The sequence below is a fragment of the Triturus cristatus genome, chromosome 3_1 (assembly GCF_964204655.1).
Source record: "Triturus cristatus chromosome 3_1, aTriCri1.1, whole genome shotgun sequence".
Taxonomy (NCBI): Eukaryota; Metazoa; Chordata; class Amphibia; order Caudata; family Salamandridae; genus Triturus; species Triturus cristatus.
Window position 1 is genome coordinate 101,193,908 of NC_140583.1, and position 14,606 is coordinate 101,208,513.

The window sequence follows — 14,606 nt, forward strand, 5'->3', positions numbered from 1 at the left end:
TTCATCTCGTACAGGGTTTGAACATAAAGTGGGAAAATTTAATAGTCTATGCAAAACAAAAAATTATTTAGGGTTGTGTTGTTAATGGGAGTGTATTCTGTAAAGGCCACATCAAACAGAGTGCTTTAAATTATGGCCAGTCAGTAGTGAAACCTCGGTTCACAATGGGTTCATGGCATACGGAGAAGGCTGCATTACCTGGCTGTCACGCCTGCGCCGATCAAAGGTAAATCGGAGCAGTTATTACAACTTCTTTTCACTTAAACTACTGAGCTACTCGTAATCGTTTTAGCTATATATAACTGTATATTGCTGAGCTGGCGAGTTCACAAGCCTCATCTAATAGAAGAAAAAAAAAAAAAAACATTTGTTGGTCACCTACTTGGTGGCCTGAGGAGTTGGGTAAAGCCCCTACTCCTAAAGAAGTGATCAAAAATCTTGGTGTCAAAATTGATCAAAAGCTTACTCTAGATGCCCATTTCAACTCCACTATTGGCACCTGCTGCTATGTTTTGGGTCTACTCAGGAGAATTTTTCCCTTTACTCTCCCCTGCGACTAGGAAAACACTGATGCAGGCTTTGATCACAAGTAGAATAGATTATTGTAATGCCCTGCTTCTTTCGACCAATGAAGCTTCCTTAAACAAGTTGCAGGTTGTGCAGAACACGGCGGCCCGCCTAGTTGCGGGAGCCCCGCTTAGAACTCTCTTTGCCCCTCTTGAAAAAGCTCTACTGGCTTCCAGTGAGGAAAAGAGTGAAATTTAAGATAGGCTGCATTGTCTTCAAAGCATTAAACGGTCTCGGCCCGTCCTATCTCTCTAGCAAAATAACTAATTAAACTCCTCTACGCTCTCTTAGGTCAGGATCTAAACGTTTACTCTTTATCCCCAGAATTCAAAAAAATCACGCAGCGGCGGCAAAGCTTTCTCATATCTGGCCCCGGGTCTCTGGAATGAATTACCACAACACCTTCGTGATTGTATGACCATCTCTCACTTCAGAAAGCTCCTTAAAACCTATCTCATTTAATCTGGCTGCCGGTGTAGTAGGGCCGTTACAAGCGCAGAGATACCCCTTGGGGTGATTCAGCACTATATTTATTTATTTATTTATTTTATCAATTTGTAGGGCGCGACAGCTACCCAAGAAGGGTTTCCCGGCGCCTAGACACAGCTAGAAAAGAACAAGGCAAAAGACGGAGGGGGGATTTAGAGTGGTTACTGTTCATATAGCCAGGTCTTTACAAGCTTTCTGAAGCTAAGGAGGTTATCTTCCTTCCGAATATTTGGAGGAAGAGAGTTCCATAGGGTCGGTCCAAGATAGGCAAAGGATCTGCCCCCTGATCTTGCACGTTTGAACCTAGGTATACAGAACCGTACTGCTGTCTGTGACCGGAGGTTTCTCTTTGGTGTGTAGAGGCAGGCAAGGGATTGGAGGTATTTTGGGGCTCCACCAGTTTTTATTTTGAACATATAGTTCAAAGCCTTGAAACGAACTCTGTTCTCAATCCTGAGCCAATGGAGGTCCCGGCGGTGGTTCGAGACTCCAGCGTTCCTGGGAATCTTGCATAGGAGTCTGACTGCGGCATTTTGTGCCACTTGCAGGCGTCCAATGACTGATTTATTTGCGCCTAAGTAAAGGATGTTGCCGTAGTCAAGCCTAGATGTAATAAGGGCATTGACTACGGTCTTCTGTGTTGACGAAGGCAACATCCACAGGATTTTCCTCAACCATCTGATTATGGTGAGGCACAATCCGCTAACTTTGCTGGCCTGCTTATCCATGGATAAGGCGTTGTCTAGTAAAAAGCCCAGATTACGAGCATGGGGCACCGGGGTAGGAAGGGTGCCCATCTGTTCTGGCCAATGCGCGGGGTTCCAGAGTTCGTTGTCTTTTCCCAAAATCAGAATTTCCGTCTTGTCCCCGTTCAGTTTTAACTGGTTTGCTGTCATCCAGTTCAGTATTTTTAGTAGTCCTTCCTTGAGTAGCGACGGGGAGTGGGGACAAGAGTTAGACAGGGAAAAAATGATTTGGGTGTCATCGGCGTAGTTCATGAGCGTTAGCCCTAGCTTCTCAACAAGTTCTACTAATGGTTTTAGATAAATATTAAAAAACAGAGGGCTCAGGATGGACCCCTGTGGCACTCCATGAGCTGCAGGTAGAGAGTCTGACTCGGCCTGTGCTGATGCGATCTGAAAGGTTCTGTTTGCCAGAAAGGATTTAATCCATTCCAGAGCCTTTCCTCTTATGCCATTTGTGTGTAGTTCTCTAAGGAGCGTTTCGTGGGAGATGGTATCGAACGCCGCACTTAGATCCAATAGCACAAGTGCTACCGTTTGGCCTTGGTCAAGGAGTTGTCGGATATTTTCGGTGACACCTAACAGGGCGGTCTCCGTCGAGAAACCAGCCCTGAAACCAGATTGCGAAGGGTGGAGTAAACAGTTTCCTTCTGCAAAAGTGGCTAGCGTGGAATGTACGTGTCTCTCGAGGCACTTAGAGAAAGCAGGGAGCAGAGATATAGGCCTATAATTGGCCAGTATCTCTGGGTTTGCATTAGGCTTCTTCAAGAGGGGTGTCACCATAGCATGCTTCCATAAGGCCGGGACAGTGGCGAGGTCGAAGGACAAATTTAAAATATTGGCAATGATATTCAGGGACTGGTCATCCAATTGTTTTATAATTTTAATAGGGATAGGGTCCCTAGGGGAGCCAGACTTGACAGATTTAAGGATTCCTTTAAGATTCTCCAGTGAGAGGTTCGGCCAGGATTCCAGCAGGTTTTTGTCAGCAGCAGTGGGTTGAGGTAGGCCGGGGTTAGAGGGAAGGGGAGGGTCAGCGTTAGATATTTTGGTGTTGATGTCTGAGATAATTTTGTCAATTTTCTCAGTAAAAAAGCAAGCTAATGCCTGACATTGTTGAGTGCTTAAAGGGGGTGCAGCGGCTGCAGTATTTGCGCCTGCCAATTCCTTAACTGTAGAGAAGAGGGTTTTGGGCATATTAGTTGCTTCGATAATTGTTTGTGAGACGAAGGCAGCTCTTGCCTTTGTGCACGCCGTATGATATTTGTTTCTGGCTTCATGGTAGCATTTTTTTGCATAAGGGTCGTACTTTTTACGCCATTTTCTTTCTAATACTTTGCATCTTGACTTTTCAGTTTTGAGGCTGTCGTTAAACCATGGAGCCGGGGGACGATGCCTACTCCTTTTGGTGTGAATAGAGGGCAGACAGTTGTTGGCAGCATTTGTAAGCCAATTTTGCGTCTCAATTGCTGCGTGGTCCATGTTGGGGTTTAAGCTAGGAGGGTTTTGTTTGAGTGCCGCATTTAAGGCACCTATGTCGACTGACTTCCAGTTCCTTCTATTAGTAGCAATAGTATTTTGTTTTACTCTAGGGGGGGGTGGAAAAGAGATGCTAAAGTTGATGAGGTGATGGTCGGACCATCCAGAAGGGACGGTGGCAATGTACGTGAGTTCACTGACGTTCGTTATTATTGGGTCTAACAGGTGGCCAGCAATATGGGTAGGGCCGGAGTTGATAATAGATAAGTTCATTACAGCAAGATCTTCCAGAAAGTTATAGCATGATGGGATGGTGGGATCTTCCAGGTGTAGGTTAAGATCACCTAGCAGAGAGAAATTGCTAGATGACATATAATAGGGGGTAATATGATTAGCGAAGCTTGATACCCATTGAGAGGGGTTACCTGGTGGACGATAGATTAGAAGGCCTGACATAGTGAAATTGGGGTTTAAGGTTATTTTAAAGAGACCCGCTTCACAATCTGGAATTAGAACGGGTTCCAGGGTGCATTTGTATTCTCTGTTGAAAATGATGGCAATCCCACCCCCAACCTGTTTTTCCCTGTCGAGTCTGACAATGGCATAATTGTCAGGGAGGGCAATAGCAACATCTGGGCCAGCGCTGTCATGTAGCCAGGTCTCGGTTAGGAAGATAGCACTGGGGCTTTCTTCAGTGAGGAGATTAAAAATTTCATGCTTGTGCTTGGGCAGTGATCTGCAGTTAGTACTGTAAAATACGTATGTTGGCTGTACATTATAACGTAGGATTTTACACTTCCTGCTTCTCCTAGGTGGGTCGGAGTAAGGTTTATGGACGTCAGTAGATAGTTTACACTCCGAGCAAACATGGGTTCCGACTATGTGTAGGTTGAGTAGAGAGCAGTTCGGTTTAGGGATGGGGCGCAGTGCTCTCAGGGCGGAGGACGTTCTTACCAATCTTGGTGGTGCTGTTGGGGGGAGAGCCTCGGCCTCGTGCCTCGTCCTGACACGGACGGGCACAGACGGGCTAGTCTTTGGCGTGTCTTCGGCGTGCCGAGGGTGTGCCCGCTGCGCTCGACCGCTGCGCTGTCGGGTAGTGAGCATAGTTATGGGAGGAGAGAGGAGTGGGCGTGGCTAGCGAGGGGGGCGTGGCCTCGTGTCACGTGGTACAGCGACGCTAGCTGTGATTACACAGGGAGAAAAAGATCGAGTTTTAAAAGCAGTGTAGGATTGTGCAAATAGGCAATTTAAAAACACAATAGAGGATTCGTTGCAGTCTAGTAGCCCCGGCTTCCGCCTCAGGGCTCTAGCTGGTCAGCACTGGCTTCTGGCAGGCACAGCGCTTTAGAGCTTCCTGGAGTGGGCGTGGCTAGCGAGGGGGGCGTGGCCTCGTGTCACGTGGTACAGCGACGCTAGCTGTGATTACACAGGGAGAAAAAGATCGAGTTTTAAAAGCAGTGTAGGATTGTGCAAATAGGCAATTTAAAAACACAATAGAGGATTCGTTGCAGTCTAGTAGCCCCGGCTTCCGCCTCAGGGCTCTAGCTGGTCAGCACTGGCTTCTGGCAGGCACAGCGCTTTAGAGCTTCCTGGAGTGGGCGTGGCTAGCGAGGGGGGCGTGGCCTCGTGTCACGTGGTACAGCGACGCTAGCTGTGATTACACAGGGAGAAAAAGATCGAGTTTTAAAAGCAGTGTAGGATTGTGCAAATAGGCAATTTAAAAACACAATAGAGGATTCGTTGCAGTCTAGTAGCCCCGGCTTCCGCCTCAGGGCTCTAGCTGGTCAGCACTGGCTTCTGGCAGGCACAGCGCTTTAGAGCTTCCTGGAGTGGGCGTGGCTAGCGAGGGGGGGCGTGGCCTCGTGTCACGTGGTACAGCGACGCTAGCTGTGATTACACAGGGAGAAAAAGATCGAGTTTTAAAAGCAGTGTAGGATTGTGCAAATAGGCAATTTAAAAACACAATAGAGGATTCGTTGCAGTCTAGTAGCCCCGGCTTCCGCCTCAGGGCTCTAGCTGGTCAGCACTGGCTTCTGGCAGGCACAGCGCTTTAGAGCTTCCTGGAGTGGGCGTGGCTAGCGAGGGGGGCGTGGCCTCGTGTCACGTGGTACAGCGACGCTAGCTGTGATTACACAGGGAGAAAAAGATCGAGTTTTAAAAGCAGTGTAGGATTGTGCAAATAGGCAATTTAAAAACACAATAGAGGATTCGTTGCAGTCTAGTAGCCCCGGCTTCCGCCTCAGGGCTCTAGCTGGTCAAAAATCAAATCAATCAAAGTGAATAGGTCGGGCTGACCATTTTTACAGCATTGTCAATGCTTGTTCTGTTTTCTTCATGTTTTATGTAAAACATTATTGTAAAGGGTGTTGCCAGGCCCCTGGCATTACAAACAAGCGCCCATGGAAGACAGAGCCTGCCATTTGACGTCAATCTTTGAATGCCCAGCAAAAGTGACCAGACAAGAACAAGATTTACAGGCCTGTTTATTAAAGAAAACGTGTTCGTGTAAGACTACTGTAAACATAACTTAAGCAAGGGGAGGTACGAACTCAAGCTGGACAGCCTAAAGCGAATAATGCCAGCAAATAGGAAGTAAGAAAACATGAGTTACAAACCAGAAAGCCAATAGCAAGCGACAGGCAGAATGCATTCCCAGGTCAACTTTCTGAAACCCCACAAGACGTCTCTTGCATACCACACAGCAGTGCTGTCTGCTAGGCTGCCACCGAAAATGGCTAAAAACAAAAATATGTTTTCAGTTTCAAAAAGCAGATTGCAACAGTAGTCCCTGGCACTGAAAGGAATGACTGACTCTGCACTGGCACTGCGGACCGCCTTTAAAGTACTTTGCTTCACGCACCAAGCAGTTAAAGTAATCTGTTAAAAGATTCAACATTCAAAAACTACAGAGGCTGGGATCTGGATGCAGCCTTGACTTCAGACTACTACTAGTAAATAATGCCATCCATCAAAAAATTATGAAAGTGAGGTCACTCCTAACCCAGCATTTGGAACTCTCTCATGGTAAGAAAAGTAAGGACAATACAATAGGACCTTGCTTTCTGCACGATTATAAAAGATGGTTTTTGAAGCCTCAGTGCCTGGCTTGATCCCCTGCTCTCTTCAAAACCCTAAATATACCCTCTAACTCAGCAATCCTAGTGCACAATAAACTACTACAAACAACCACAGCCAGGAACAAGCAGAATCTACCAGTGCAGGCCTAAAAATCATACAAATGTTACTAGACATTCAGGTTTAGTGACTTAAATAATCTACTCGACCTAATTATAATACTCTTCACCCATAAACTGGATTCAAACTATGTGATCCTGGGCAAATTTACTATGAAAATGTAAAATATACATGCAAGAGCACCATAAAATATGCAAGTTCAGCGTATCTGCTGCACACAAAACACTTCTATGTGATTTAATAGACGAAACCATTGCTTCATATATAATAAAAATCTAGTCACATGTAGGATACACATGACACTCACTTGCCGCTTAGTTCATTAACTGCATTCTCATCGGGGCAGGAATGTTTTTCAAATCATGTTTAAAAACTATCTTTTTTAAATAAATAGATACCTGAAGCATGAAGGGGTAGCACACTCATTTGCAGTCAGCAGATTTGCCATTGAAATGGCTACAATTCCCACTGATGTGGTTTTACTGATAACAATATATAGTGCACAACGTTTGGAAATCTAGTTTCTGCAAATATTTGTCATTTGCACATCAGCACGTAAAGTGTTCTAATTTGTTTTACTTTTACTTAAATCTTGGTTTGCATCACACTTCTGAATTACAAAAATAAATAGCAATATAATTCCAAATACTTATGCAATTTAGTTACAAGTTGTTAAAATGTTCTTAGTTAAAAATAAAAACTGACATCTTACAGTCACATTGTTTCACGATGATTATCAGCCAACTCAGTTGACCATACTGTCATTTGTTTCATGATGATCATTAGCCAACTCAGTTGACCCAAACCTCCAGGAGAAGATAAGTTAAGCAATTAGGAAAAAAATGACATTTGACCTCTGTCCTTGAGCAGATAAAAACAAGATTTAAAGGCATCTTTATTGCTCATAAACATTTTGAATGAACAGGAAAGCTGCTACTTCCTTCTTAAATTCACTAGCTCGACCTGACAAAATCTTACTCGCCATGGCGAGTAAATTTCACGAGGTCTGCAGAGTATTTTCCAAAGATTGTAGAAAAATAAGGACAGCTCAAGGAGACTTAATCTCTTCTCATTTCTAACACTGACAAGCACACCAGGAGCTACAAGTTTGCTGCAAAACCACCATATCTCCTGTAAGGCCCTCAAATAAACCCACCAACCACACTAGACATTACAGCCACACACACTCCAAATGAACAGTCAGGTCCGCCAGGAATCGCTCCGGACAGCTCGCATGCTGCGATGCCACACTACGGCAGTTAGGCAATATACAAACGCTACATGACATTTTAGTATATTACAGTTTTATACATTTTTACAGTACATGTTACAGTACATAGATTTACAATTTAAGGCACAGGGAGACTTGCAACAATTATACATTTTTTTGTAACTCTTCCCCCCTCCCCCAATTTAAGTTCCTAAGTGGGATCAGTTGGATGTTCTATACACAAGTGCCAATACTGGGCTTAGCGAACAATATATTTCAAGTCTATAGATATCTTAAAAAATCTGGTTTCTGGGCTTCGTATGTGTTCAGAACTCACTAAAAGAAGGGCTACGGTCATGGGACATAAACTTTCCAATGACCAATATAGAAACCATACTCTGCTGAAATGTAAAACCATTGTAAACGAGTCGTTGCCCTCTCCACTCTACTATACCTCAGGAAAACAGTATTTTAGCTCGCAGTTGAAAATACACTGTTTGGATCAATATTTTTCCAAGTGAGGATCATGGTTCAAAGGCGACCTTGCACTCTAAAATCATGGGTTTGGATATCTGGATTCAGGTGCATTAAAAGTGGGGAGTGTGTCATAGTGCGACGAAAGTACCACAACTCAGTTCAGGACACAAAGCATTGTGATCCCGCCTCTACTTCTATCAGTAGGGCCCTGGGTGTGTCATGCATGAGAAGAGAGAGCATCAAAGACAGGCATATGAGGCAATGCAGACATAATATTCCAACAACACATGAGTGCTAAAGATAGAATTAACAGACTCAGAAACAAAATATAAGAAATTTGCTTCTTTGCTACCAACACCACACTAATGAGTACCGCTGAGTTGGGCAACAATAAAAATCTGTTATTCAGTACCAAGATACTCTTGGGTGAACTTGCACTTTACAAACACACATATTATGCTATGTTACTAATGCCACAATTGTTACGGGCCTTCCCCACTGTCCACTTCACCTTCTTTAAAGGAACCCCACTGGTGTAACATGTAGAGATAGCAAGCACAAACCAGTGTTAAACGCAATTCTTTCCAGTTCTACAAGAATATTATCAGCTAACCATTTTTAAAGATTACTTTAAATGGAGGGTAAACAAGTTCCTTAGTGTAAGAAAAAATTATATATGTCGCAAGCTCAAATACTGTCAGTCCACTAACCACTCAGCAGCCCATTCAACAAGACGGGTAGTATAACACAATGAGCCTCTGCTGGGCTGGTGTGGGGACAATCATGTACTTTGTTTCTTGTTCTTTGACAAAGCTACTCATTGCTGCAGATCCTCACTGCAACTTTGAAGGACCACCATCCTGTCAAGACACATGAGGTATGTGGAACGCTGAGCACCACACTTGCACCTATCAAGCGGGAGTAGGGATGACACAAGGTTTGAGATAGCTTAGATATTAAAGACTATCCTCTTTATTTATAAGTGTCTAGGATTCCCATGATCAGAATATTATTGCAGTAAGTTTGTCGTCGAAATAGTTCGCCCTGTGTCAAAATGTGGGCCACAGCACACACAAAAGCATTGATGATTCTTTGATCACTTTCAAGCACTTGACCAATGAGGTTGCTCATATGCGTAGGAATCATAGAGACATCTGGTCACTTTAAGTAAATTGAATGAGAAGTCTCCAGTAAAAATAGGAGGTTTGCACCATAAAACTTTACCTGGCAGAGTAAAGACAGGTCATAGACATTAGTTAAATAGCAGTGACTGATCAGCCGATAACACTGTACGCTGCAGACACAACTGAAGGAGCAGCAGGGTTCATGTGTTCAATTTCTAGAGTCAAGAACCTCTTCTATAGCCACATGTTCATCAATTTCAATGTATAAACATGATGTGGTATGAAGGACTGAGGAAACATCAGTACTTTTATTAAGGTTCTAAGGGTGCAAATGCATTATCCTGGCTAATATGGCTCTTAGTTTAGTCCACTCATGTGTCTACTTTGTCAGATGTTTAAGAACATTGAGAAGGATGCGACTGACTAGCAAAGCAATTAACAAAACTGTGCGGAATCCACAAATGGGTAATGACTGTCGCAGACCAACCAGCTTTGATAGTGGTTTCCAAGGAGAAAACCACCCTCAGCTTTGTCACTGTAAAATCGTTCGTTGGGCAGGACCATACAGATCACCAAGCAGACAAAAGGTCAGAATGTGAACAAAGGACGGATCCTGGTGGAACTAAAAAAAGAACAGGCTAGGAAACCACCACACTGACACAAACACCAAGATCTATCTGATAGATGTATCTGAAGTCACGCACACATCCGTTCAAGTAACAGGGATGGGCCAGACATAGATAGCAGGAGTTCTCTAGAGTCGATAAATAGGTGCAACACGTCACAGTAAAGCATCCATTTATTGCAGGTAGGCATCAGTCTTCCAATTGGCACATCGCTGACGAGTGTAGAATAGGTTCATTTCCGAAGTTGCTACAAGGATTCCAACCCCATCTGCCAGATGCCACTGTAAATGAAGAGGGGGAGGGGAAACGTAAATCAAGTACAATCATGAATCAAATACATCAATTGAGATGGAAAAATCTCGCTCTAGACCAGGAACACTCAGGGGAATGTGAGGCATTCGGCCAACAAGCAGCCATCTTGTAACTACACACTTTTAATATTCAATGCACTGGTTGCTGATGAAACTCATAAAAAATGTGCCCTTCAACAACTTCAGGTCTGTGTTATTCCTTAAAACAATTAAATCCTGAACAGACCAATGCTATCTGGAGGTCAAGAATCCTTTACCAAATTTAGGTTGAAATTAAAGGAAAAAAAATGATCCAACAGTAAATTTTTTCCGGTTCATAGTTTTAGTGTAAACGGATTAATACAGCACCAGTGAGATGGGGCACAAGTTATTAGTCAAAAATCCAAGTAAAAAATAAAAAATAAATTCCAATTAACATTGAGTGGCTGGGATTCGTTTAGAAAAGCAGTTTTCTTCTATGGGACACAAAAGGTAGTAGATTTGTTTTTGCAACAAAAAGTAGCATTTTCCAACCCAGTTTAATGGCCAAATCGGTTAGGTTTTTGAACACTTGCTATGGGGACAAAGGTACTCTCCTCACACAAACTTACACAAATAATTGCGTTTTGACCCAACTCACTTGTGCAACCAATTTATGAATTGATGCACAGCACTGTGAAGGGAGGTTTTAACTTGAGTGAACTGTATAGTCTATCCAGGTTCTTATCTATTTCTTCTGGTCAAAGAAAATTGAAATAAAAATGATCTAAGATGTTCACACTACGAGTAACTAAACAAGGTCCTAGTCTCGATTAGGTTCCGAACAAAGTTACTTTAGTTTACTTTAGGGGCTGCTGTCACACAGTACAGTCGACACTGCTACACAATATAGAAAAAAACACGTTTACCAGTCTCAGTAGATGACCCACAAAATAAGAGCAATACTTACTTGGATATTTGGGTCGGAACTCGTAGGGCTGTCTGCAACGTGGAGTGATGCCGGTCATCAGCCTAGGCTTTCGGGACACTGGTAACCTTATGATCCGACAAGCAGTTCATTAATTCAGGTAGCCACATGGAAAGGTTTCAGCCAGACGTGGGCTTCCTGCAGGAGTTTGTGCTGGATTGAGAGAAGATAACCAAATCGCACCAGAGTATGGAAGTCTTCAGAAGTGTAACATATTATAGAAATATGGGTGCATAGCCCTCTCCAGAGAAGGAAAATAAGCTTTTTATGCATATTCCCCAGTATACCAGGCCTCATTAAAAATATGATGAGACTGGGATGCATGGAGACAGCCCAAGATGTCCAGGTGTTTGTGCACCCTCTTCCAGCCAGATGTGCAGGACCAAGGAGGAATCTAGGAGATCAGCCTCCTACAATCTCCTCCCATGACCAGTCAGCTCCATGAAGAGCCAGGTAATCATTCAGTCTATTGTACAGTTTGAAATGTTTTTCTGGTCTACAGCTTGAAACATCAGAACATAGCTGGCACGAAGGATGGTTCAGTGACTCTCACTGGATGACAAAGCTGGACTCCTTTAGTCTGTACTGGAGGCTGGCGAGTCTGGGGGAATCAAGACCTCAAGCTGACAGTGCAACTCTACATAAAAACTGCACCTGTACATTATTGTACAGAAGAATCGACAACATCCAAACAGTTTAGAACGATTCTTGCTGTCACCCTGACAGCTGTCAAAAGAACAAAGCCACATCATGCAAAAGGACCTTAGCAAAAAGACTGTACTGTCAAGGTTCACTTAAATTCACCGTATATACTGTACATTGGGTGAAAAACGTTGTTCAAACATAAACATAGTATCTGTGTGCAGAGGACAACATCTAGAATATGGCACTTTTAGAAAAGTCTCCACAGGTATTTTTTGTCATCATCAGTCACTTCATCTTTTGACTCCAGGTGATAGGCACTGTGTCGTCCCTGAGCAAGCCATGCCACCACGTAAGTTTCAGGGTGGAATTCAGCCAGGGGTGGTCCATTGCGCTGAAGGAACAGCAGATTGCTCACTCTGCTGACCTGGAGTGAGCTTCTCACCGATGTGACTGTATTGTTCATTTCAGTGAACACCCGCTCACACTCTGAAGAGGAGATGGCAATAGTCTTCAAGGTCGTAAGGAGCGGGCGCAGCTGTGCGGGTATTTGCCTACCACCACCAGCCTTATACTCACGAAACCCTTGGACGATTTGTTGCGCAGGGAGCTGAAACCTTTGGCAAAGTGAGAGCACTTCATTCTCCCCATACTGAAAGTCTGCATCTTCGGGCCAGTACTGCGGATAGAGTACCTTGCACGCAGGAAACAGATCGTCAAACTCAGAAAAAGAGACCTCATCAGATGAGCTGGCGGCCCGAGCTGAGGAAGTCATGAGCCGGCTCTGAAGGCAATTTGACAGACTTTGGAAAAAGCTTTCCTTGTTGATTGCCACTTCAACTTTTTGCTCAGAGTTTAAGACAACACCCTGAAATTTTAAATGTAATGCAGATTGCAAAGCAAGTTTTGTAAATTCAGCCTCTTTTCCCCCAGCCAGTTCCATGAACACTTGAATCTGTTGACAAATTAGTGTATGGGCCTCAGGAAGAGTGATAGAGTTCACCTGTAGTCTCAAAGAGAGTTCAGACAGCATCTTCAGCGCATCCCTCATTACACCCAAATTTTTCACAAATTCAATACTTGTCAACCTTTCTACTAGGGATTTGTATTTGGCTTTCTCGGTATTTGAACGTTTTAGGTCTGCGACTGCCGCTTTGAAGTGAGCACATAAGGCTGGATACTTTTTCCAAACTGCAGTGACAGTCCGACAGCTTGATGCTACCATCCTTGTATCAAGCACTTTGTTTGTGGCTTTCAGAAGGATAGCAAATTCTTCGGCGCAGGTGTGCAACTCTCGCTGGTTTTTGGGTGAGATCTGGTAAAGACAGTAAACCGTGTCAATAAACACCTTAAAGCTGTGAGCTCCAGTCACCTCTTCCAATGCCTCGGCAACAGTGAGCTCGAGTCTGTGGTTGCAGCAGTGCCATATAACAAGAGTTGGATAACATTCGCTCACGTTTAGAAGGGACGCGACTCCTGATGCCCAGTTCATGGTTGCAGAACCACCATCAGCAGTGAATGAAATCCAGCTTCTAGCGATGAAATCCATGGGAAAGTGTTCATGGAGGCAGCATTGCAACTCGGTTGTAATCGATTCATCTGTCATTTCCTGCAATTCAAGCAACTGGAAGAAAATAGTCAAAGGCTCGGACTTCTCCCCAAACGCAGCCCTGATGCTCACAGCCATAGCAGACTTATTATTTACAGTAGTACACTCCTCTACGAGAACGCTGAACTTGACATCTTTTTCGATCATGTATCCAATAATCTTCTTCTTCATTTCTTCACCAATAAAGTCACAAATTTCAGCACAGCTTTTGCGTGAGTGAAGAACTTTGCCCATTTCGGCACCATTTGCCATTTGCAATTCTACCAGATCCGGCATATCTGAGAAGGGGCGGTTTAGTTTGCTGATCATATATGCTGTGCGAAAAATTCGACATGTTATTTCATGCTCCTCACTGCGAGTCTGTGCAGCTGGAACATCAAAGAGGCCTGCCTGCGCTTGGAGAAGAACCTTTTCAGCCTGCTGGTGGGCATGGCTTTCTCGGTGCTCCCAGATTTTCTTCCGCAGTGCAGATTGTTGGCCTTTTTTGGTTATGGAGGTGCTGCCAATCAAGAACTGTAGCCACTCTCTAGCCAATCTCGAGCCACGGACATGCTGGTGTAAACTCAAGGCTCCAACTTCAATACACACGGCACAGCCCAGTCGCCCGTTTCGGATTTGTAGCCAGGGGTTTTGAGTTCGGAAATAGTTGGCTTGTTCTTCTGTCCAGCACATAGGCAGGTCGCTTTGATTCTCGAAGATCTGTTCAAATGTGACAGTCTCACTGCCTTCGAGGTTATTGTCGCCAGCTGGTACATTCCCATTTACCAGGAGATCTTCTGAGTCGGACAACGTGACTGTGATCTCAGTTATATCGTCCATGTTAACTTCATCGGTCGAAGATTCCTCAAGGCAAAGCCTCTTACAGGATTCCATTTCGGCAGTGGTATCCTCATCTTCAGACCAGGGATCTTCATCTTCTGTTTTAATGAGAAAACTTAGCAAATTCGATGTCGTGTTCATTTTCCACTGCAATGGTAGTTTATTCGCCAGGGTGTATTTCACTCCTCTACGTTCTGGCCCAGATCAAGTCTTTATTGTTTCCGGCACAGACAAAGGATGGTAGGCGGCGTGCACTGTGGTCCTGTCTGATCTAGTCTATGTAAGAAAGTACAAAATTGGTGTTAACAAGGAGAAAGACACTGGTTAACCTATTAAATACAATTTACTAGACTTTACTCTTTAGACATC

The 14,606-nt window shown here is 44.0% G+C and overlaps 2 protein-coding genes across 5 annotated transcripts in view; both read right to left on the minus strand.

Moving 5' to 3' along the window:
- LDLRAD3 (low density lipoprotein receptor class A domain containing 3) overlaps positions 1-14,606 on the minus strand; it is a 475,190-nt gene that overhangs the window by 382,085 nt on the left and 78,499 nt on the right. The window contains exon 1 of one of the 4 annotated variants that reach the window (XM_085643482.1): positions 11,150-11,502. The exons of 2 other annotated variants lie outside the window; for them this stretch is intronic. In XM_085643482.1, the coding sequence (XP_085499608.1) occupies positions 11,150-11,207 (58 nt within the window). In that variant the 5' untranslated portion in view covers positions 11,208-11,502. Of the gene's footprint in view, positions 1-11,149; positions 11,503-14,606 lie in introns of those variants that run through there. One more of the 4 variants, XM_085643483.1, reaches the window with a different exon arrangement.
- Positions 7,352-14,378, minus strand: LOC146859754 (E3 SUMO-protein ligase KIAA1586-like). Its single transcript, XM_085643481.1, has 2 exons — positions 11,150-14,378; positions 7,352-10,191 (listed from the first exon to the last, which is right to left on the minus strand). Exon 1 carries the CDS (start codon positions 14,376-14,378, stop codon positions 12,060-12,062), a length of 2,319 nt encoding a protein of 772 aa, XP_085499607.1. The 3' UTR covers positions 7,352-10,191; positions 11,150-12,059.